General features: G+C 46.0%; 1 protein-coding gene across 3 annotated transcripts in view; it reads right to left on the bottom strand.

Moving 5' to 3' along the window:
- mcrip2 (MAPK regulated corepressor interacting protein 2) overlaps nucleotides 1-26,729 on the bottom strand; it is a 119,886-nt gene that overhangs the window by 14,749 nt on the left and 78,408 nt on the right. For all 3 annotated transcript variants that reach the window (XM_041206714.1, XM_041206716.1, XM_041206715.1), the window contains exon 3: nucleotides 9,310-9,437. In XM_041206714.1, coding sequence (XP_041062648.1) covers nucleotides 9,310-9,437 — 128 coding nt within the window. The remainder of the gene's footprint in view (nucleotides 1-9,309; nucleotides 9,438-26,729) is intronic.

The raw sequence follows: 26,729 nt of genomic DNA, 5'->3' as shown, positions 1-26,729 counted from the left end.
CATGCGCATCAATCTTTGAAGATGGTAGGCTGAATTCAGAGAGTTAGGAAAGAGATTAGCAAACAAGACATCAAAGGTAGTAATCTCCAGATTATTTCCAAGGCCAAGTGCTAGTGACTATGGAAATAGGAGAATACACCAGATGAATGCATGGCCAGAGAGGTGGTGCAGGAGGGAGGGTTTCAGATTTCTGCTGCATTGGAACCAGTTCTGGGGAAGATGGGATCTGTATAAACTGGGTGGTCTACACCTGAATAGGATTGGGACGAATGTCCTTGCAGGAGATTTGCTACTGCTGTTGGGGAGGTTTTAAACTAGATTGGTGGGTAATGGGAACCTGAAGGCAGATTCAGATAAGACAAATTCATAGCAGGGACTGGGAGACAGAAAATTAGCAAGTAACTCAATGACAGAAGAAGTAAAGGTTAAAAGGCTTGCAGCACAGGAATTTGGCCATGTTAAAAGTATTTATTTAAATACAAAGAGTATAACAAATAAAGCCAATGAGCTGAGGGCACAGAGACACATAGTAGCGTGATATCATTGCTATAACGAAAACTTGGCTTAAAGAGGGGAAATAATGGCAGCTCAACATCCCTGGATATAGGGTTTTCAGGCAGGATAGAAAGGGGGCCAAAAAGGTGGGGGTGTAGCATTATTGGTTAAAGAACCAATTACAGCTGTAAGGAGGAATGATATACTAAATGAATCATCAAATAAGGCTAGAACAAAAACAAAAATACCTGGAAAAACTCAGCAGGTCTGACAGCATCTGCGGAGAGGAATACAGTTAACGTATTCAACAGAACTAAGGAAAAATAGAAAAGAGGTGAAATACAGGCTGGTTTAAAGGTGGCGGGGTGGGGGGGGGGGGGGGGGGGGTGAGGAGAACAGGTAGAGCTGGATAGAGGGACAGCGATAGGTGGAGAGATAGCCAAAAGGTGTCATAGACAAAAGAACAAAGAGTTATTGACAGTGGTGATATTATCTAAGGAATGTGCTAAAAGGGACATTAAGGGTAGAAAGCAGGACAAGCAAGTTACAGATAGCCCTACTGGGAGTGGGGTGGGGGTGGAGAAATAGAAATAGGCTAAAAGGTAGAGATAAAACAATGGATGGAAATAAATTTTAAATTAATGGAAATAGGTGGGAAAAGAAAAATATATATAAATTATTGGAAAAGTGGGGGGATCGGAAAGGGGGTGGGGATGGAGGAGAGAGTTCATGATCTAAACTTGTCGAACTCAATATTCAGTCCGGAAGGCTGTAAAGTGCCTAGTCAGAAGATGAGGTGTTGTTCCTCCAGTTTGCATTGAGCTTCACTGGAACATTGCAGCAGGCCAAGGACAGACATGTGGGCACGAGAGCAGGGTGGAGTGTTGAAATGGCAAGTGAGAGGGAGGTCTGGGTTATGCTTGTGGACAGACCGAAGATGTTCTGCAAAGCAGTCACCCAGTCTGCATTTGGTCTCTCCAATGTAGAGGAAACTGCATTGGGAGCAACGAATGCAGTAGACTAAATTGAGGGAAGTGCAAGTGAAATGCTGCTTCACTTGAAAGGAGTGTTTGGATGGTGAGGAGGGGGGAAGTAAAGGGGCAGGTGTTGCACCTTCTGCAGTTGCATGGGAAGGTGCTGTGGGAGGGGGTTGAGGTGTAGGGGGTAATGGAGGAGTGGACCAGGATCCCGGAGGGAACGATCCCTGCGAAATGCTGCTGCGGGGTTAAGGGAAGATGTGTTTGGTGGTGGCATCATACTGCAGTTGACGGAAATGGCGGAGGATGATCCTTTGAATGTGGAGGCTGGTGGGGTGATAAGTGAGGACAAGGGGGACCCTATCGTGGTTTGAGGAGAGGAAGGTGTGAGGGGGGGATGCGCAGGAGATGGGCCGGACATGGTTGAGGGCCCTGTCAACCACCGTGGGTGGAAAACCTCGGTTAAGGAAAAAGGAAGACATGTCAGAAGAACTGTTTTTGAAAGTGGCCTCATCAGAACAGATGCGATGGTGGCAAAAGAACTGAGAGAATGGGATGGAGTCCTTACAGGAAGCGGGGTGTGAGGAGCTGTAGTCGAGGTAGCTGTGGGAGTCGGTAGGCTTGTAATGAATATTGGTGGACAGTCTATCGCCAGAAATTGAGATTGAGAGGTCAAGGAAGGGAAGGGAAGTGTCAGTGATGGACCGACCATGTGAAAATAATGGAGGGGTGGAAACTGGAAGCAAAATTAATAAATTTTTCCAGATCCAGACAAGAGCATGAAGTGGCACCGCCTATTTCGGTTTTTAGCCTATTTAGCCCAGCTCTACCTGTCCTACTACCCCACCTCCCCACAAACCAGCTTATATTTCACCTCTTTTCTATTTCTCCTTAGTTCTGTTGAAGAGTCATATGGACTGGAAACGTTAACTGTGTTCCTCTCCGCAGATGCTGTCAGACCTGCTGAGTTTTCCAGGTATTTTTCAGGTATCCAGCTCTGCCTGTCCCAACCCCCTTGAAGGGAAATCAGTGACAGACCAGTGAGAGGCATTCAAAAGCGAGATTCTATAGGGACCGTGTGGCCATGTTCCCACAAAGAAAAAGGGTGGCACTGCCAAATCTAGAAACCCCTGGTTATCTAGAAGCATACCAGGTAAGGTAAAGCAGAAAAAGAAAGCTTATGGCAGTCACAAAAATCTCAATGCTGTAGAAAGCCTAGAGGAGTATGGAAAGTACAGGGGTGAAGTAAAAAAGGTAATTAGGAAAGCTCCGAGAGGATATGAGAAAATATTGGGAAGTTAAACCAAGGAAAATCCAAAAATGTTTTACAAGGACAATAAGAGCAAGAGGATAAATAAGGAAAGGGTAGGGCTTTTCAGAGATATACATGGTAACTTGTGCACTGATGCTGAAGATGTGGGCAGGGTTCTCAATGAGGACCTTGTCTCTGTCTTCACTAAGGAGAGGGATGATGCAAGTATTCTAAAGAGGAGGAGTGTGAAATATTTGATATAAGCAGCATGGTGAGAGATGATGTGCTGGAGGAACTGACATCCTTGGAGCTGGATAAATCACCAGGGCCGGATGGATCGTATCCCAAGTTATTAATGGAAGCCAGAGAGGAAATAGCGGATGCTGTGAGGATCATTTTCCCATTCTCACTAGATACAGGCAAGATACCAGAGGATTGGAGGTCTGCTAACATTGTACCAATATTTAAGAAGTATGCAAGGGTTAGGCCACATAATTATAGGCCGGTCAGTCTGACTTTGGTGGTGGGCAAATTATTAGAATCAATTCTGAGAGACAGGATAAACTGTCACCAAGAAAGGAACAGATTAATCAGGGTTAGTCAGCAGTTATTAGGGAAAGGTCATGTCTTACTAATTTAATCAAATTTTTTGAGGAAGTGTAAGGTAATGCATTTGGTGAGGGCAAACAAAGCTAGAGAATACACAATAAACGGGAGGAGATTGGAAGGGGTAGAGGAAGTGAAAGGCCTTGGAGTGCATGTCCACAGACCCCTGAAGGTGGCAGGACAGGTGGATAACAGAATCACAGAATTGTTACAGTACAGGAGGCCATTCAGCCCAGCTCATGCACCAGGTCATGAATGAACATCCATGACTTAGTGCCATTCTCCTGCCTTTTCCCTGAAACCCTGCACATCAGATGATTGTTTCTATTCAAATAATGTCCTCTTGAATGCCTCAATCGAACTTGCCTCCACCATACCCCCAGGCAGCGCATTCCAGACCTGAACCACTCGCTGTGTGAAAAAGTTTTTTCTCACATCACATTTGCTTCTTTTGCAAATTACTTTAAATCTGTGCCCTCTCGTTCTGGATCATTTTATGAGTGGGAACAGTTTCTTTCTATCTGCTCTGTCCAGCCCCCTCGAGATTTTGAACACCTCTATCAAATCTCCTCTTCTCCAAGGAGAACAGTCCCAACTTCTCCAATCTATCTTCATAACTGAAGTTTCTCAACCCTGGAACCATTCTTGTAAACCTCTTCTGCACTCTCTTCAATGCGTTCACATCCTTCCTAAAAGCATATAGAATGCTTTCCTTTATTGGACGAGGTATAGAATACAAAAGCAGGGATGTAAGGATGGAACTGTATAAAAGGCTGGTTAGGCCACAGCTGGAATTTTGTGTACCGTTCTGGAGAGAGTACAGAGGAGATTTACAGGAATGTTGCCAGGGCTTGAAAATTGCAGGAAAGATTGAATAGGCTGGGTTTGTTTTTCTTGGAACTGAGGATGCTGAGGGGTGACCTGATTGAGGTGTACAAGATTACAAGGGCCTAAAGTAGACAGGGATACCCTGTTTCCCCTACTGGGGACATAGATTTAAGGTGATTGGTAGAAGGATTAACGGGAACATGAGGAAAGACTTCTTCACCCAGAGGGTGGTGGGTGTTTGGAATTCGCTGCCTAAATTGGTGGCGGAGGCAAAAACTCTCAACTCATTTAAAAGGTATCTGGATCTGCACCTAAAGTGCTATAACTGCAAGGCTCGGAACGATGCCCTGGAAATTGGGATTAGAATGGACAGCTAGTTTCTTTTTTGGCCGGCGCAGATATAATTGGCTGAATGGCCTCTTTCTGTGCCATAACTTTTCTATGGTTCTATGGCAGGACACATTGAGAGAGTGGTTAGCAAACCATATGGGGTCCTGGATTTCATAATTAGAAGCACTGAGTACAAAAGCAGGGAAGTTATGCTGAACCTTTATAAAGCTCTAGTTAGGCCCCAATTAGAGGATTGCATCTAGCTCTGGTCGCTACACTTTAGGAAAGCTGCAAAGGTTTTTGTGAGGGTGCAGAGGGGATTTATCAGAATGGTTCCATGGATAATGGGGTTATAGCTACAAGGTTAGGCTGGAAAGGCTGGGGTTGTTTTCCTTGGAGTAAAGGAGTTTGAGGGGCAATTTGATACAGGTGTAAAAGATTATGACTGGTTTAGATAAGGAAGACAAGAAAAAAAAACTCTTCCCATTAGCTGATGTTACAAGGACTGGCAGGTGGGGTGGGGTGGGGAGGGGGTACAGATTTAAGATTCTAGGCAACAGATGCAGAGGGGAAATGTCAGGAAGAACGTTTTATTTTATTGCTGACAAAAAGAGACATGTCTAAGCTTTTGATCTTGCACTCATCAGGACATTTCACAAGAATACCAATATCAGGGGAAAACAACGATTTATACTGTATGTGAAGAGAGTACTGATTCGTTGGCAAGTGGTGTTGCCATGGAGAATGCACCAGTGATGGTAACTGACAGTTAACTACCAAGCATTGTTTGAAATTTAAACCAGGCAGCTTGACCCTGATTGGTCAAGACATTGCCCTGAGGAATGAGTCAGCAAATGGCTGTCACTTATTTTGTTTAGCTGAAACAGGTGCAATGTGTGTATGTGTTCTTTCTGTCTGCAAAGAACAGAGCCCTGTGTATTAATATATGTAGCTTCCAGTACACATTAATGCACCACACGGCGAGTCCGACTGACAATCTTAAATTGGTCGTCAGCGTAATTTAGACACAGTGAGTGGTAATGACCTGGAACTCTCTGTTCCCTCTTCCACCACCCTCGTGGACAATCAACAATTTCAAAAGGAAATTGGATGGGGACTTGAAGGAAATAAACTTGCAGGGATACAGGGATTGGAAGGGGTGTGGGACTAACTGAATTGCTCCGCAGGGAGCAGGCATGAATTTGATGTGTCAAATGGTCTCCCTCTGTGCCATAAAATGACTCTATGGTGTTAAACTAACTTGCCTGTAGTTACTAGGATAGTCCTGCACCCTTGAATTTGGATTTCACATTTGCCACTCTCCAATTCTCTGGCACCACCCCTGTCTCCAGGGAAGAATGGAAGATTATGACAAGTCCATCCATTATTTCCAACCACACTTCCTTTTGCATCTTGGGATGAAACCCATCTGAATCAGGTAACTAGTTCAATCTAAGCATGGCCAGTCTTTCAATACCTCCTGTCTCAATTTTCACCCATCCATCCATTACCTCTACCACCTCTGTTTCTACTGATACTTTGTCAGCTTCCTCTTCCTTAGTAAACATTGATACAAAGTACTCATCAAGTATTCCAGCCTTGTCCTGTGCCCCCAAGCATATATCACACTCTTTCCCCCTAATAGGACCCATTCCACCTCTTACTATCCATTTAATAGTTACATGCCAGAAGAGATTTTTGGGTCCCTTTTATATTAACTGCCATGCAATTCTCATTTTCTCCCTATGCCAGTCTTATTTTCCTCTTAATTTTCCCTCTCAACCTACTTTATTTCAGCCAGTTCTCACTTGAAGAATTCATCCGACAGACGTCAAACATCCTCTTCTTTTTGTTTCATTATATATTCCATCTCCCTCATCATCCAATGAGCCCTGGCTATGGTTCCCCTATCTTCCACCCTTGCTGAAATGTAACCTTCCTTAACTTGAAGCATCTCCTCTTCCAATTTAAGCATTCTACTTGAGCTTGTTCCTTGCTCTTTTGCGTTAATAGTCTAAACGTTATGATACAATGGTCACTCTTACCAAAGTGTTCCCCCACAGACACTTGGCCCACTTCATTCCCTAGCATCAGAACCATCAATGCTTCCTTTCAACGCACCCTCGAACTGAGAACATACTGGTCAAGGAAGTTCTCCTGAACACATTTCAGAAATTCCTCTCCCTCATTACCCCTTACTCTAACCACCATTCCAATCAATATTTGGGTAATTAAAGTCCCCAATTTCACCACTCTATGGTTCTTGTGATTCTATCCCTGTGATTTCTCTGCAGAGTGCTCTTCTATATCTCTCACTATTTGGAGGTCTATAGAATACCCCTAGAAAGTGTAATTTATAGCCTTTTTGTTTTTCAGCTCTAACCAAACAAATGTTGTCCTTGCCCCCTCAAGGGCATCCTCTCTTTCCAACACTACAATGTCCTCCCTAATCAGTACTACAACCCACCTTCCTTCCAGTGTCAAATCTTGTTTTATAACACTCCTGTGAAATGTTTTGAGACATTTTACTATGTTAAAGGCACTATATACAAGTCATTGCTGTTGAGGCCTATGCCAGTTTGTGTTTTGGCCTTGGTGCAAGTATTAGCCAGACTGTCATGTTGCAGAGAACAGCTGGCAATAACTAACCTTAACCCTGTTCATGTATGCAGCCAGAAGACAGGCTTGTCCCTTTAATATCAATATCCAAACAGCAGCTAACCTTCAGATGTACTTGGCAGCACTGACTGGAACACACTGTCAAACATTTTCTTAGATGAGGCAGTATGGGGCTGGGGCAAGGAGGAGAATCAGGTGCTGCTGAAGGTCAAGCACTGCCCTCTCATCTACTGAACTTAATACAACTTCAGACTCATCACCCTGATTTTCATTTCACATAAAGTATTGGAACTGATCATCAGATTTATGGATTATCCCTGTACAACAATAAGCTAGTTAGAACAGTCAGCACAGGATTCACACAGGGGAAAATCCTGCCTGACCTTCCTCTCTGCTTTTTCGAGGAAGTGACAACCCAAGTTAGACAGCTGTAAACCCCAGGACGAGATGCACCTCAATTTGCAAAATACTTTTCATAAAGTTCCACATGAAAGGTGATTCATTAAACTCAAATTTGTGAACGATTCAGGCTGAACAATGGGATTGGTTGAATGGTAGGAAACAGCAAGTACTTGTTTAAAGTAGTTACATGTGAGTGGGAAGAACCACCCAATGGGGTACTTTAGAGCTTATGTTGGAACCATTGTTGTTTCTAATTTATACACATTACTTGGATTCAGACACTCAATACAATGTGATCAAGTTTGCTCATAATTCCAAACTAGTAAAGGGAGTTGAATCAGCAGAGTTAGACGGACAAAATATGCAAGCGACACAGCAAAGGCAGGTGGGATTTAATGTAAGAACATGTAAAGTGCAGCGCATAGGAACAAAAACAGACAACATGTAAATCTTGATGGGCCAAAAAGCTTTCATCTTGTGACCTTGTTAAATGAGAGAGAGTTGGAAGGTCTGTGAAGATCAAACAGATAAAACAACTGGCAAAACTTTCACAATGAATCAGCTCAAGTCGATAAGACACAGTCAAAATGGTTAATGATTAAAGTCTGTAACAACCACAAATATAAAACAACCCTGAAAGTCAGAAAGGGCGAAACACTCGCATATCACTGGAAAACACAAATAAGATCCACCCTCTACTACACAATCAACCTCAACACATTTGACTGGATAGAACCAGTGTCAGCCCACAGTAATGACCAATCTTACACTTTCGGATATCACTCTAATCCCACATTAGATATCATTAAGGGGATGGGCTCATGCGCACATTGTACAGAATCTCACTGAAAATCATTGAACAGCTTGTCCTTGTGAATAAGCAAGTATTCAAGGGACAAACTAATATACAACAGGTATTCTCAGCTCCCTGAGGCGCCAGCTCTTGGAGTCTCGCTGTCACATGTTATAGCACAAGATTAAGACTGGAATACCTCATCCATTAGACCCACCTCCTGTTCTCTCAACCCTATTCCCAATAAACTGCTGGCTAGACAACTTCCCTTACTAGCCACCACACTAGCTAACATTGTAAATGGTTCTCTTTTATCAGGTACTGGAGCCATTGCATTCAAAACCAATATCATTACACGCCTGTGGGTGTGCATCAGGATACTGGCAACAGTGGGGGAAGGGGAGAATGGGATGCTGGAGTCCGTGGAACTCTAACCCACCCACAGTCCACACCAGCAGAGATGAGCATGAGACAGCGCATTGAGAAGAAACAACCTGCTGCAAGCCCTTCATGAAATCACAATGCAGAGACTGAGTCCCACACATTAACCTCGTGCTTCTCTTTTTCACAAGCTTCAAACCTGCTGCGTATTTCCAGCATTTCTGTTGGAATAAAGCTCCCTGCCGGCAGATTTGCTTTCTGCAGTATGGACAGGCTGACCAAAGGTTACTGTGAGCACCACTGAAATACTGCTCAGCATTTTGTGGATGTGGGGGTTTGGAGATGGAGCAGAAACAGACACAGATGACCACACAGAATGTGAAAGAGAGAAAGCGAGAGAGAGAGACATGCAGCTAGCCAGCCAGACAGGACAACATTTGGGCTGGGGGGGAGAAAGAGGTTGAGGGGTGGGGGGAGGGGTTGGTGGAGAGGAGAGGCAGGAGCAGTGGCAGAGGGGGAAACAGGGAGAGACAGGCAGATAGAGAGAGAGAGAAAAAGAGAAAAATAATTCCTCTCATCTGCACAGCATATAATGCCCTAGGTCCTGACTTGGGTCAACCCCTTACCTTCGTAAACAAACCGGACATTCTCCTCATGAGCTGGTGTGTGCTCCTCTTCCCGAGTGTCAGTGATTCCTGGTGTTGGACAGCGTTTCCCATTCACTCGGTTAAACACCAGCTTCGGTGCTGGGCAACTGGAAAAAAGGAAGACAGACTGTACAAACTGTGTGCGACACCGGGCAAATACTGGGCCTCTACACCAGTCATAGAAGAGTAGTGCCACAGCACTGTGTCACAGACAGGAAGGGATGGAGGACAGAGTAATCAACTTCATCAGAGGCCACATGGAATGATCCAGGAGGGTGGAGCTATAGCAATCGCACAGAGTACTGTTGGTAACCATGACCCAGGCACATTCAGTGCAGCGAGCTAGAGGAATTCATACTGGAGGTAACGGGAGAGCTGGGCAAGGAGTGAAGACAATGGGGTGCTCCAGAAATATGAAGGTTGGTCTGGGGAGAGAGAGAGAGAGAGAGAGAGAGAGAGGCTAGATATAAGGCAGTAATTGGAGGGCAGATTCAGAACAATTAGTCTGCCAAATTTCCAAAATTAACTATAATCTCAGATTTACCAAATACTGCGCATTCACACTAGAACTTGAATCTTTCAAAACACCATCCCTCCTTCGTACAATCTCATTTGAAAGTCCAATCCAGCAGGAGAAAGGACATTTTCCCAGAGAGCTAAAATAAGATCATCCAGGGTTCCCAGCTACTCACATGGGCTCAGCATTAAAGTGTATCTGTTAATATGAAAACCTCCTCAACCCGAGGGAGGGAGGTTCAATCAACACCAGCTGGAGAAGCCCACCTAATGTCAAGTCTCCTGCTGATCCTGTTTGCTGTCATGAGCCCAATATCTAACTGAATTTAGATCCAGAGTTACAAGCAGCTCACAACCTCTCCTCTGCTCCCCCACTTCTTCAATAAACTGATTAAGTCACCTACGCATCAATACTTAATTGCCTAACCTGTGCTTGGACTTTGAATAGGTCATCATAGCTGTGATGTTGGAGGGACTAAAATATCAGTAACAATCCCTCACCCGTTACCCATTCAGCAACCCGTGCACACCCAATAACCAGGCAGGTTATAAGTCGAGAATCCATTGGGAGGCAGATAGATACCCGATGGAAAAGTTGGGCCCTGGAGCCAATGTGCACCTAACAAACACTGAGTAGGGCAAGTGCCGACTCTCATTGCCCAAACTACTGCAAGAACGTGGAAAAACTTCTGATTTTAAAGAAATAATTCTAGCAGCAGCTCCTTCAAGAGCAGAAAGCTTGGACTACAAGCAGCTGGGCCTAGTACAGTGCTCTTCAAGGTGATCTGAATAAATCAATTGGACTTGGCTGTTCAGTTGTCACAGCTATTTACAGAGCCTGTCAGCCTTTGCCCAAATACATCCTCCAACCCCACATGCTCCTAGATCCAGATCAAAATATAAACTGTTTGAAAATCCCCAAAGTCTCAAGTATTCAATTTTCTGGAAATATCCCTATTCAGACACTGGCCAAAGATCCACAAGCAGTCACACTAATCTAAACACAGAATGGGGCTATTAAACATCAACACCACCAAGCAATTAACCAGTTACCAAATGAGCCAATGAATCAAGGAGTGAGTTGAGGAGTGAACTGGTTCCTCTGAGCCAGCGAATCAGAGAGTCGGTCAACGACATAGACACAAAGCCAACCAATGAGTGAGCCAGCCATTGAGTTAATCAGAAAATGCTGGAAAAAGACTCAGTAGGTCTGACAGCATCTGTGGAGAGAGAAACAGAGTTAACACTTCTTGAGTCCATATGTCTCTTCTTCAGAGCTAAAGAGAAGTAGAAATGTGATTAAATATATACTGTTTAAGTGGAGGTGGTGCAGGTAAAGCAGGATAGGTCAGCGAAAGATGGGGGCTAAGGTGATATTGACAAAGATGTCACGGACACAAGACAAAGGGAGTGTTAATGGTAGTTAAGACTAAAAAAGGTGTTTATAGTGGCATAATGGTACATCTTCTTTAGTTTTCACCAATACCATTAACACTCCCTTTTGTCTTGTGTCCATGACATCTTTGTCAATCTCTCCTTAGCCTCCACCTATCGCTGACCCTCTATCCTACTTTACCTGCTCCACATCCCCCCTTAAACAGTATGAATTCCATCACATTTCTACTTCTCTTTAGCTCTGAAGAAGAGACATATATGGGCTCGAAGTTAACTCTGTTTCTCTCTCTCCACAGATGCTGTCAGACCTGCTGAGCTTTTCCAGCATTTTCTGTTTTTATTTCAGATTTCCAGCTTCTGCGATATTTTGCTTTTATTTTATTGAGCTAATCAGTCAGTGAATGAGTGCACCAATGAATGAGCTGATGAGCCAACCAGTGAATGAATCAGTAAATGAGTCACATACATTCAATTAGTTAGCAAATCAGTGTGTGTGTCACCATGGACATTAAGTCAGTTGAAAAAGTGGGTCATAAGTTATCGGTCTGCAGTTAGGGTTTTTACACCAACCTCAGCATATCTGCTAATTATTACTCCTACAGAATGACATTGTAATGGTACATAACATGCACTTCAATCTGTGATCATATTTGCCGATTATAATATTTCTTTTGGGGACTATTTGGCGATTTTGCTAATGGATTTTCTGATTGTTCCTCCATGAAGCAATTTTTTTTTAATAAGTAAACTTCTCCAACTCATTTCTGGATTAGAGGTAGCCAAACAATCCAGGAATTTTTCAGGGGATGGAATTAAACCAGGGAAGATAACATTAGAAAATGCTTCACTCTGTATCTAAACCTGCGATGTACCTGCCCTGTGAGTGTTTGATGGGACAGTATAGTGGGAGCTTTACTCTGTATCTAACCCATGCTATGCTGTATCTTTCCCGGGAATGTTTGACGGGACCTATGTCCTTTCCCAATCAAGCACATTGTACCTTGTAACAGCTGAAGATCCAAGTTAATAAAACAAAATATTCTGCAAAAGGCAGCAGGTAAAGATAACACGGACTCCATGAATGTCTACACTCTAGGAGTTAATCATTTTCCACAAGTATTTGCGCCAACAGATGCAATCAAATTTTAAAAAAAGTAAGAAAGCTACCAGTGCCAAGCAAGGAATTACTGATTAATCACCAAGTCAAGAAAGCAGAGATAGCTCAATGAAACGTCTGAGATGGTGACAATGAGGCAGCGGTAGGCTGACAGGCAATAGGAACGGCCAAATACCAGCTGACACTTGGAAATTAGACTGTTACTTGAGACTTATGGAGGGCTCTGTTCCCCAATTCATGTCCTTCCCGTGTTTACTGATTTGAAGGCCATTCCTGTTGGTGAAAATTCCAGCTGGAGCCAGCATTACGCAGCTGATCCTCTGAATTGATACCACCTGTAATTTAGCACAGGCTGGTTCTGGTCAGTTTGTAGCCTTTGTCCCACCAGTTCCTATATTGTTGTTTTGTAGTGGCAAAATAGTGAGGAGTGGAACTCAAAATACCATCAAACTGGAGAGATCGCGGACCATTGTGAAAGAGTTTCAAGAAGTCTCTGACATAAAACACAAATCAAAGCAGAAGCCAATAGTTCAAAGAGCATGGTACCACCAATGTTGTACTGGGTCATAAGGTAATAAACTACAGAATATCAAACTCCTGAATGAACAGTTTTAAACATGGGCCCTATGGCTCCTTCTATGGTTCAATAGTACATCTCTGACACCATGATTTAACTCTAATTAACCAAGATACAGATTTACTGTGCTGCTCCCCTCTCTTAGTGGCTAGCTAGAAAGTGTGATCTAACCGAGGAAAGTATCAGAACACCAAAAAAGTCAGATATGGCAATCTGACCACAGGGAGCTAAAACCTAACCACAATGTGAGCCTCTGTAGGTGCACATCTTCATATCTGCTAAGCAATTCCACTAATGTCAGGGCTGCTTTCTGATTCATAGAAGGTTACCACACATGAGGCCATTTGGCCCGTCGAGTCCATGCCAGCTCTCTGCAAGAGCAATCCAACTAGTTCCACTCCCCTGTCCTTTCACCATAACTGTGCAAGTTTTTTTCCCCTCAAGTACTTACCCAATTTCCTTCCGAAAGCCACAAAATACTCTGCCTCTACCACACTTTCAGGCAGTGCATTCCAGATCCTAACCACTCACTACATTTTTCCTAATGTTGCCTTTGGTTCTTTCGTCAATCACTTTAAATGGGTGTTGCTAGTTCTCAATCCCTCCGCCCATGGGAACTGTTGCTCTCTATCTGCTCTGTCTAGACTGCTCATGATGTTGAACACCTCTATCAAATATCCTTTCAACCATCTCTGCCCTAAGGAGAGCAACCCATGCTTCTCCTATCTATCAAAGTAACTGAAGTCCCTCAAGCCTGGGACCATTCTTGTAAATATTTCCTGTACCCTCTCTGAGACAGTGGTTCCAAAACTGTGGGTGAGGACTGGAAAGAGCAATTGGGATGAGCAGACTAACAACTCCGAAGCCATGAGACTGGTGACTGTCCTTTTGTTACCTCTGCATGGTGCACATTCAGGGGTTTCTGCAAATGTTAGAGTCGGGGGAGGGGGAGGAATGTAGGTGGGCTGCGCAGGAGTCATGCAGGCCATGTAGGTCAATCAAAATCGACTGGCAGGAGACCTATGATTGGAGGACCCGTGACTGGGGCGAGGGGTGTGGAGGGTGAAGCTGTGATTGAGAAAGAGACTGAGAAAAAGCCACTGTAGAAAATTCCAGAGCTTCTGATTCGCCTAGTCTTCCACTGTTCTGCAGCTCATCAGCTTTACTGACTGTCATTTTGATAATTAACAGCAACTTGCTTTGAAAACCACGGCTTTCACAAGTATTTTTGCCAAATCCGAAGAAAAGCCAAAATGTCCCATTTGTCTCCAAGTGCTGTCCAGCGAGGCTGTGAAGCCAAATAAGGTTAAGCGATACTTGGATATTGCTTGAGTTGGATACAACTCAAAGAGTATCTTCTGAAGTGAGTTATCAGATTGCACAAGCAAAGAGGTTTGCAGAAACTTTTACTTTACCTACTGCAACAGTTAAAATAACTGAAGGGAGGCAGAGGCAAATAAACTTACAGATACACCCCTCTCAAAACAACACGATGAAGCAAAGATGTTTTTTTGTTAGCATCTAGGGTCATGTTAATTTTCAAGCATGAAAATGGGATCACATTGGACATCTTGGATCTTTCCCTGAAATGTGGTGCCCAGCATTGGACACAATACTCCAGTTGTTGCTGAACCAGTTGTTTTATAAAGGTTCATCATGACTTCCTTGCTTTTGTATTCTATGCCTTATCTTTATTAAGCCCAGGATCCCATTTCCCTTTTTTTTTTAAAAAAAAACATTTTCCCAAGCTGCTCTGTCATCTTCAAGGGTTATTAAACATATATCCCCATGTCTCTCAGTTCTTGCATTCCATTTGAAAAGTACCTTTTAGATTATATTGCCTCTTCATTCTTTCTACCAAAATGTTTCACTTTGCACTTCTCCACATTAAATTTCAACTACCATGTGTCTGCCCATTCCACCAGCTAATCTATGTTCTCTTGAAGTCAATGAGCATCCTCCTCACAGTTCACAACACTTCCAAGTTTTGTGTCATTTGAAAATTTTGAAATTGTGCTCTATACACCCAAATCCAAGTCATTGATACATATCACAAAATGCAATTATCCTAATACCGACCCCTATATAACTTCTTTCATCTGAGAAGCAACTGTGCACCAATACTCTCTATTTCCTATCCTTCAGGCAACTAGTATCCATGCTCCCATGGCCTTCAACTTTGCCAACAAGTCTATTATGTGGAACTTTATCAAATGCCTTTTAGAAGTCTATTAACACCTCATCAACTACATTACCCTCATCAACCCTCTCTGTTACCTCATCAAAAACTCAATCAAATTAGTTAAACCACAATTTGCCTTTAACAAATCCATGCTGGTTTTCTTTAATTAATCCACACTTGTCCAAATGTTAATTTTGTCCCAGATTATCATTTCTAAAAGCTCCTCAACTCTGCCTCCACTCTTGAGCAACATTCACTGGCAGACCCAGGTTCAAATCCCGCCATGGCAGATGGTGGGATTTGAATTCAATAAAAATCTGGAATTAAAAGTCTCATGACCATGAAACCATAGCCAATTGTTGTAAAGTGAACCATCTGGTTCACTAACGTCCTTTAGGGAAGGAAACATAGGGAAGGAAACCTCCTGCTGATGACCACGTACTGCCCTCCCTCAGCTGATGAATCAGTGCTCCTCTATGTTGAACACCAGATGGAGGAAGCACTGAGAGTGGCAAGGGCACAGTATGTACTCTGGGTGGGGGACTTCAATGTCCATCACCAGGAGTGACTCGGTAGCACCATTAATGACCAAGCTGGCCGAGTCCTGAATGACATAGCTGCTAGACTGGGTCGGTGGCAGGTGGAGAGAGAACCAACAAAAGGGGAAACATACTTGACCTCATCCTCACTAACCTGCCTGCTGCAGATACATCTGCCCATGACAGTGTCGGCAGGAGTGACCACCACATAGTCATTGTGGAGACAAAGTCCCGCCCTCACATTGAGGATACCCTCCACCATCACTGTGCTAAATGTGATAGATTTCAAATAGATCTAGTGACTCGAGACTGGGCATTCATGAGGCTCTGTGGGCCATCAGCAGAATTGTACTCAAACACAATCTGTAACCTCATGACCCAGCATATCCCCCATTCTACCATTACCATCAAGCCAAGGGATCAACACTTGTTCAATGAAGAGTGCAGGAGGGCATGCCAGGAGCAGCATCAGACATACCTAAAAATGAGGTGTCAACCTGGTGAAGCTATAACACAGGACTATTTGTGTGCCAAACAGCATCAGCAGCAAGTGGTAGAGCTAAGCGATCCCACGCAACCAATGGGTCAGATCTAAGCTCTGCAATCCTGCCACATCCAGTTGTGAGTGGTGGCAGACAATTAAACAACTCACTTGAGGAGGAGGCACCACAAATATCCTCATCCTCAATGATGGGGGAGCCCAGCACATCAGTGCAAAAGATAAGGCTGAAGCATTTGCTACAATCTTCAGCCAGAAGCGCCAAGTGGATGATCCATCTCGGCCTCCTCCGGAGGTCCTCAGCGTCACAGATGCTAGTCTTCAGCCAATTCAATTCACTCCATGTGATATCAAGAAGTGGCTGAAGGCACTGGATAATGCAAAGTCTATGGGTCCTGACAATATTCTGGCAATAGTACTGAAGACTTGTGCTCCAAAACTTGCCGCACTCCTGGCCAAGCTTTTCCAGTACAGCTACAACACTGGCATCTACCAGGCTATGTGGAAAATTGCCCAGGTACGTCCTGTACACAAAAAGCAGGACAAATCCAACCCGGCCAATTATCGCCCCATCATGTCTACTCTCGATGATCTGTAAAGTAATGGAAGGGGTCATCAACAGTGTTATCAAGCAGAACTTGCTTAGCGATAACCTGCTCAGTGACGCCCAGTTTGGGTTCCACCAGGGCCACTCAGCTCCTGACCTCATTACAGCCTTGGTTCAAACATGGACAAAAGAGCTGAACCCCAAGAGGTGAGGTGAGTGACTACCCTTGAAGTCAAGGCTGTATTTGACCGTGTGGCATCAACGAGCTCTAACAAAACTGGAGTCAGTGGGAATCAGGGGGAAAAATCTCCACTGGTTGGATTCATACCTAACACAAAGGAAGATGGCTGTGGTTATTGGAGGTCAGTCATCTCAGCTTCAGGATATCACTGCAGGAGTTCCTCAGGGTCATGTCCTCGGCCCAACCATCTTCAGCTGTTTCATCAATGATATTCCTTCCATCATAAGGTCACAAGTGGGTATGTTCACTGATGATAGCACAATGTTCAGCACCATTTATGACTCCTCAGGTACTGAAACAGTCCATATCCAAATGCAGCAAGACACGGACAATATCCAGGCTTGGACTGACAATTGGCAAGTAACATTCGCACCACACAAGTACCAAGCAATGACCATCTCGAACAACAGAAAACCTGACCGTCGCCCCTTGATGTTCGGGTTACCATTGACCAAAAACTGAACTGGATTAGCCATATAAATATGGTGGCTACAAGAGCAGGTCAGAGGCTGGGAATTTTGCATCGAATAACTCACCTCCTGACTCCCCAAAGCCTGTCCACCATCTACAAGGCACAAGTCAGGAGCGTGATGGAATACTCGCCGCTTGCCTGGAAGAGTGCAGCTCCCATAACACTAAAGACGTTTGACACCATCCAGGACAAAGCAGCCCGCTTGATTGGCACCACATTCACTCCTTCCAACACCGATGCACAGTAGCAGCAGTATGTACCATCTACAAGATGCGCTGCAGGAATTCACCAAGGCTCCTTCGACTGCACCTTCCAAGCCCACGACCACTACCATCTAGAAAGACAAGGGCAGCAGATAGATAGGAACACCACCTCCTACCTGGAGGTTCCCCTCCAAGTCACTCACCATCCTGACTTGGAAATATATTGCCGTTCCTTCACGGTCGCTGGGTCAAAATCCTGGAACTCCCTTCCTAACAGCACTGTGGGTGTACCTACACCACAGCGATTCAATGCAGCTCACCACCACCTTCTCAAGGGCAACTAGGGATGGACAATAAATGCTGGCCCAGCCAGCAAAGCTCACATCCCGTGAATGAATTTTTAAAAAATGCTGAAGGGTGGAGGGGAAACTGGTCTGAGTGAGGACACCAGCATCGCTGAACTCAGCCCCAGATCTTTTGAAATTGCACATCCAACAAAAGGAAAAACAACCTGAGTGCTGGAACAAGGCTTCAGGTCTCTCAGTATCTTAAAGAGAACAGTAAAATAATAGCAAAATATTGCGGATGCTAGAAATTCGAAATAACAGAAAATGCTGGGAAAACTCAGCAGGTCTGGCAGCATCTGTGGAGAGAGAAACAGAGTTAACATTTCAAATCCGTATGACTCTTTTTCAGGGCTCTGAAGAAGTCAAACAGACTCAAAACGTTAACTCTGTTTCTCTCTCCACAGATACTGCTAGATCTGCTGAGTTTTACCAGCATTTTCTGTTTTTAGTTCTTAAAGAGAACAGCTGGTTTGTCTTTTGGACAAAATCCAAGTAATGCTTCCCCAAAACTTTGACCTGTATTTCAGATGCACACTGACCCACTAACCAATATAATTCTGGCACTGCTGTTTTCCATTTTTTATAAACAGAGTGCAGAAGAGGCCCTTCAGCCTATCCGGTCTGCACCGACATTTGAGAAACACCTGACCTACCTACCTAATCCCATTTACCAGCACTTGGCCCATAGCCTTGAATGTTATGATGTGCCAAGAGCTCATCCAGGTAATTTTTAAAGGATGTGAGGCAACCCACCTCCGCCAGCCTCCCAGGCAGCACATTCCAGACCGTCACCACCCTCTGGGTAAAAAGTTTTTCCTCACATCCCCCCCTAAACCTCCTGCCCCTCATCTTGAAGTTATGTCCCCTTGTGACTGACTCTTCAACTAAGGGGAACAGCTGCTTCCTATCCATCCTGTCCATGCCCCTCGTAACCTTGTATACCTCGATCAGGTCGCCCCTCAGTCTTCTCTGCTCCAACAAAAACAACTCAAGTCTATCCGACCTCTCTTCATAACTTAAATGTTTCATACCAGGAAACACCCTAGTGAACCTCCTCTGCACCCCCTCCAGTGCAATCACATCCTTCCTATAATGTGGCAACCAGGACTGCACACAGTACTCCAGCTGTGGCCTCACTAAGGTTCTATACAACTCTAACATGACCTCCCTACTTTTGTAATCTATGCCTTGATTGATAAAGGCAAGTATCCTTTATGCCTTTTTCACCACCCCACTAAAATGCCCCTCCGCCTTCAGAGATCTATGGACACACACATGAAGGTCCCTTTGTTCCTCAGAACTTCCTAGTGTCATGCCATTCATTGAATACTTCCTTATCAAATTACTCCTTCCAAAGTGTAACACCTCACACTTTTCAGGGTTAAATTCCATCTGCCATCCCCACCCCCTTTCTGTTTCCCCCTTCTTTTTTTTTCCCAATAAATTATAAAGATTTTCCTTTTCCCACCTATTTCCATTATATAAAATAAAAAAAAACCCACTAGAGCTATACCTTGAGTGCCCTACCATCCATTCTTAATTAGCACATTCGTTTAGATAATATCACCAACTTTAACTTTAACACCTATGTGTTCTATTGTACTATTGTTGTTGACATCTTTTGATGATCTGCTTCTATCACTGCTTGTTTGTCGCTACAACCACACCAACCCCCTCCACCTCTCTGTCTCTCTATCTCTCCGCCCCCCACACACACACCTTAAACCAGCTTATATTTCAGCTCTTTCCTGGACTCGAACTCAAGTTCTGTCGAAGGGTCATGAGGACTCGAAACGTCAACTCTTTTCTTCTCCGCCGATGCTGCCAGACCTGCTGAGTTTTTCCAGGTAATTCTGTTTTTGTTTTGCCACTTATCTGCCCATTTGACCATCCCATCTATATCTTCTTGTAGCCCAAGACACTCAACCTCACTGTTAACCACCCGGCCAATCTTTGTGTCATCTGCAAACTAATCCTACCCTCACATAGCCATCTATGTCGTTTATATAAATGACTAATAATAAAGGACCCAGCACAGATCCCTGTGGTACGCCACTGGACACTGGCTTCCAGTCACTGAAGCATCCTTCTGTCATCACCCTCTGTCTCCTGCAACTAAGCCAATTTTGAATCCACCTTATCAAATTACCCTGTATCCCACATGCATTTGCCTTCTTTATAAGTCTCCCATGTGGGGCCTTGTCAAAGGCTTTGATGAAATCCATATAAACTACATCAACTGCACTACCCTCATCTACACACCTGGTCACCTCCTCAAAAAATTCAATCAAATTTGTTAGGCATGACCTCCCTCTGACAAAGCCATGCTGACTATCCCTGATCAAACCTTACCTCTCCAAGTAGAGGTAGATTCTCTCCTTCAGAATTTTCTCCAATAGTTTCCCTACTGGCCTGTAGTTCCCTGGCTTATCTCTAGAACCCTTCTTAAACAGCGGAACCACTTTAGCTCTTCTTCAGTCCTCTGACACCTACCCCGTGGCCAGAGATTAATTAAAAATTTGGGTCAGAGTCCCTGCGATCTCCTTCCTTGCCTCCCTCAGCAGTCTGGGACACAAATCATCCAGACCTGGAGATCTGTCCACTTTTCAGCCTGCCAACACTTCCAATACCTTGTCACTCCCTATATCAATTTGCTTAAGAACCTCGCAGTCTCTCTCCCCGAGTTCGATACCTTCAGCCTCTTCATACTCTTGGGTGAAGATGGATCGTTCAACACTCTAGCGATGTCCTCTGGCTCCACCCATAGATTGCCCCCTTGGTCCCTTATGGGCCCTACTCTTTCCTTGGTTATCCTGTTCCCATTGATATACTTATAGAATATCTTGAGATTTTCCCTACTTTTACCAGCCACAGCTTTCTCATATCCCCTCTTTGCTCTCCTAATTGCTTTCTTAAGCTTCACCCTGCACTGTCTGTACTCCATTAATGCCTCTGCTGATTTGCTTCCCTTGTACCTGCTAAAAGCCTCTCTTTTCCTTCTCATCGTATCCTGAATATCTCTGGTCATCCATAGTTCTTTGGGTTATTACTTCTTCCTATCACCCTAGTGGGAACATGTTGAGCCTGTACCCTCCCCATTTCTTTTTTGAACGCCCCCCCCCACTGGTCCTCTGTAGATTTCCCCACAAGTAGCTGTTCCCAGTCTACTTTGGCCAAATCCTACCTTATTTTACTAAAATCCGCTTTCCTCCAATCCAAACCTTTGTTCAATTTGTCTATTTCTTTGTCCATTACATGGTATAATTTAAGCTTGTTATGGTCGCTATCACTAAAATGTTCCCCCACTCCCACCTGTCTGACTTCATTACCCAGAATTAGGTCTAGCACTGCACCGTCCCTTGTTGGACCCTCTACTTATTGACCTAAAAAGTTCTCCTGTACACATTTCAAGAAATCCACTCCATCCAAGCTCTTAACACTATGAGTATCCCAATTAATGTTGGGAAATTTGAAATCAGCTAATATTGTTATTGTTTTTTCACATCTCCGCAAATTGTGCACATATTTGCTCCTCAATTTCCCACTGACTATCTGGGGGTGTATAATAAAGGCCTAACAATATGACTACCCCTTTGTTATTCCTAAACTCTACCCACAAAGCTTCATTTGATACCCCCTCCAAAATACCATCTCTCCTTACTGCAGTAAATGACTTCTTAACTAATAATGCAATGCCTCCTCTTCTTTTACCCCCTCCCCTGTCTTGCCTGAAGATTCTATATCCCGGAATGTTGAGCTGCCAATCCTTCCCCTCCCTCAACCACGTCTCAGTGATGGCTAAAATATCACAATTCCACGTGTCAATCCTCACCCTTAACTCATCCGTTGTACCTGTAATACTCCTGGCAATAAATTAGAGGCCATCCAGCCTTGCCTTACTCCCTTAAAACTTAATGCAGCTGTACTCCCTCTGATTTGATTGTTTTACTGTATTATGACGTGTCCCTAATCTGCTAACATTCTGTGTCCCCTCCCCCTGCCGAATTAGTTTAAACTCCTCCCAACAGCACTAGCAAACCCGCCCGCAAGGATGTTAGTCCCACACTGGTTCAGATGTAGACCGTCCCGCTTGTACAGGTCCCATCTTCCCCAGAAACAGTCCCAGTGATCCAGGAATCTAAAACCATCCCTCCTGCACCAACTCTTAAGCCACGAATTCATTTGCGCTATTCTCCTATTTCTGAGCTCACTAGCACGGGGCACTGGGAGTAATCCAGAGAGGTCTTGCCTAACTCCCTGAATTCTTGATGCTGGACCTCATCCCTCTTTCTACCAATGTTATTGGTACCAACATGTACCACTACCTCTGCCTTATCACTCTCCCCCTTCAGGATGCCCCGGGAGATGCTCAGCAGACAACATAAGGGGACTCATCAGTTTATGAGCAACTTTTGATTGCATATGCTTTTAAAAAACAAAACAATCCCTTTATCTCCCACTCACTCCTGTGTTTTGAGAGATATGGGTGGTGTTTTTTATAATGTGGAGCAGGAGATTTTCCCTGTTCAGCGTGTACAGATCAGTGAAGCCCAAACCTTTAATCCAGCAGACCAACAGCAGCCTGCCTGCTGGACTTGAAGTCAGGCGGCTGGCAGTCATGTCCATGAGCAGTGTAGAGGGGTCCTTGCTTTTTGACGTAAGTAATATGAGCCTCAACTGCCAGGATCGAGAACCTGGATCTGAGGCAGATCGACAGGGGCCTTTCTATGAGAAGAATACAGTTGGCAGCAGACATCCAGGCCTTCCAGTATCAGCTAAACTCTCCACCACGAATATCCCAATGTGCAAAAGGCCTTCAGCATTACGGCTGTGGGAATGGTTTAAGGGTGGCATTTTCAGTATCCATCAGTGAATCACAGAATTTTAATGGCACAGGAGGCCATTCAGCCAGTCATGTCTGCACTGGCTCTCGAAATGAGTATTATGATCTAGTGCTGTTGCCCTGCCTTTTCCCCGTACCCCTGCACGTTATTTGATTAGAAATAATCACCTAATGTCCTCTTGAATGCTTCGATTGAACCTGCCTCCACCAACACTTGCAAGCAGTGCATTCCAGACCTGAACTACTCATTGTGTGAAAAAGTGCCCTTCAGTCAGCATTAATTTTGGAATTCAGTCACCATTGAGAAGTCCAACTTAACCAGTATGTGAGCAAAAGGTAAAGGACACAGAGTGACATGCAGTTGTCATTGTACCTCCAAAAGAACAGTGAGAAATCAGCAGTGTGAAGGCAAGTTATTCTTTATCACTTATAGCTCAAACAGTTCAATGATAAAAACATAATTTGAAAGAAAAGATTGTGAAGTGCTTTAAATATTATAAAAGCGCCTCTGAGTATAGTCTCATGTTTTCAAATCTTCCCAAATTATCTGTTTGCATGGAAAAATATTTGCCTTTCAAAAGATAAATCTACAGCTTGGGTGTAACCCACAAAGGGGCTAACTAGCTCCCTCTCTCCCCTCTACTCACTGACTCACTTAGAAACATATTGCATGCAGTAACATGTTGCAATCTTCTGTTTTCCAGCGTGCACAGTTTGCCTGTGAGCAGCAGCAATTCTGAAGGTCAAATTATTCACATTATACAACCAAAACACTGAGCATACTACTCCATGTTACACACATACCATGCATCTTGCTCCACATTCTTGACATTCAGGTAAGCATTGAGCACACTGCACCACGTTATCAAAACACACACACCCCGAGCACACCGTACCACATTGTACAACACACACACCCCGAGCACACCGTTCCACATTGTACAACACACACACCCCGAGCACACCGTACAACACACACACCCCGAGCACACCGTACCACATTGTACAACACACACACACCCCGAGCACACCGTACCACATTGTACAACACACACACACCCCGAGCACACCGTACCACATTGTACAACACACACACACCCCGAGCACACCGTACCACATTGTACAACACACACACACCCCGAGCACACCGTACCACATTGTACCACACACACACACCCCGAGCACACCGTACCACATTGTACCACACACACACACCCCGAGCACACCGTACCACATTGTACCACACACACACACCCCGAGCACACCGTACCACACACACACACCCCGAGCACACCGTACCACACACACACACCCCGAGCACACCGTACCACACACACACACCCCGAGCACACCGTACCACACACACACACCCCGAGCACACCGTACCACACACACACACCCCGAGCACACCGTACCACACACACACACCCCGAGCACACCGTACCACACACACACACCCCGAGCACACCGTACCACACACACACACCCCGAGCACACCGTACCACACACACACACCCCGAGCACACCGTACCACACACACACACCCCGAGCACACCGTACCACACACACACACCCCGAGCACACCGTACCACACACACACACCCCGAGCACACCGTACCACACACACACACCCCCGAGCACACCGTACCACACACACACACCCCGAGCACACCGTACCACACACACACACCCCGAGCACACCGTACCACACACACCACACCCCGAGCACACCGTACCACACACACACACCCCGAGCACACCGTACCACACACACACCCCCGAGCACACCGTACCACACACACACACCCCGAGCACACCGTACCACACACACACACACCCCGAGCACACCGTACCACACACACACACCCCCGAGCACACCGTACCACACACACACACCCCGAGCACACCGTACCACACACACACACCCCGAGCACACCGTACCACACACACACACCCCGAGCACACCGTACCACACACACACACCCCGAGCACACCGTACCACACACACACACCCGAGCACACCGTACCACACACACACACCCCGAGCACACCGTACCACACACACACACCCCGAGCACACCGTACCACACACACACACCCCGAGCACACCGTACCACACACACACACCCCGAGCACACCGTACCACACACACACACCCCGAGCACACCGTACCACACACACACACCCCGAGCACACCGTACCACACACACACACCCCGAGCACACCGTACCACACACACACACCCCGAGCACACCGTACCACACACACACACCCCGAGCACACCGTACCACACACACACACCCCGAGCACACCGTCCACACACACACACCCCGAGCACCCCGTACCACACCACACACCCCGAGCACACCGTACCACACACACACACCCGAGCACACCGTACCACACACACACACCCCGAGCACACCGTACCAACACACACACACCCGAGCACACCGTACCACACACACACACCCCGAGCACACCGTACCACCACACACACCCCCGAGCACACCGTACACACACACACACCCCGAGCACACCGTACCACACACACACACCCCGAGCACACCGTACCACACACACACACCCCGAGCACACCGTACCACACACACACACCCCGAGCACACCGTCCACACACACACCCGACACCGCCCCCCCCCCCCACCACACACAACCCGAGCACACCGTACACACACACACACCCCGAGCCACACCGTACCACACACACACACCCCGAGCACACCGTACCACACACACACACCCCGAGCACACCGTACACACACACACACCCCGAGCACACCGTACCACAAACACACACCCCGAGCACACCGTACACACACACACACACCCGAGCACACCGTACAACACACACACACCCCGAGCACACCGTACAACACACACACACCCCGAGCACACCGTACAACACACACACACACCCCGAGCACACCGTACAACACACACACACCCCGAGCACACCGTACAACACACACACACCCCGAGCACACCGTACAACACACACACACCCCGAGCACACCGTACAACACACACACACCCCCGAGCACACCGTACAACACACACACACCCCGAGCACACCGTACAACACACACACACCCCGAGCACACCGTACAACACACACACACCCCGAGCACACCGTACAACACACACACACCCCGAGCACACCGTACAACACACACACACCCCGAGCACACCGTACAACACACACACACCCCGAGCACACCGTACACACACACACACACCCCGAGCACACCGTACAACACACACACACCCCGAGCACACCGTACAACACACACACACCCCGAGCACACCGTACAACACACACACACCCCGAGCACACCGTACAACACACACACACCCCGAGCACACCGTACCACACACACACACCCCGAGCACACCGTACACACACACACACCCCGAGCACACCGTACCACACACACACACCCCGAGCACACCGTACCACACACACACACCCCGAGCACACCGTACAACACACACACACCCCGAGCACACCGTACAACACACACACACCCCGAGCACACCGTACAACACACACACACCCCGAGCACACCGTACAACACACACACACCCCGAGCACACCGTACAACACACACACACCCCGAGCACACCGTACAACACACACACACCCCGAGCACACCGTACAACACACACACACCCCGAGCACACCGTACAACACACACACACCCCGAGCACACCGTACCACACACACACACCCCGAGCACACCGTACCACACACACACACCCCGAGCACACCGTACCACACACACACACCCCGAGCACACCGTACAACACACACACACCCCGAGCACACGTACAACACACACACACCCCGAGCACACCGTACAACACACACACACCCCGAGCACACCGTACAACACACACACA

Source organism: Carcharodon carcharias, chromosome 15 (genome assembly GCF_017639515.1).
Source record: "Carcharodon carcharias isolate sCarCar2 chromosome 15, sCarCar2.pri, whole genome shotgun sequence".
In the NCBI taxonomy this organism is placed as follows: Eukaryota; Metazoa; Chordata; class Chondrichthyes; order Lamniformes; family Lamnidae; genus Carcharodon; species Carcharodon carcharias.
This window is presented reverse-complemented; position numbering and strand designations above follow the sequence as displayed.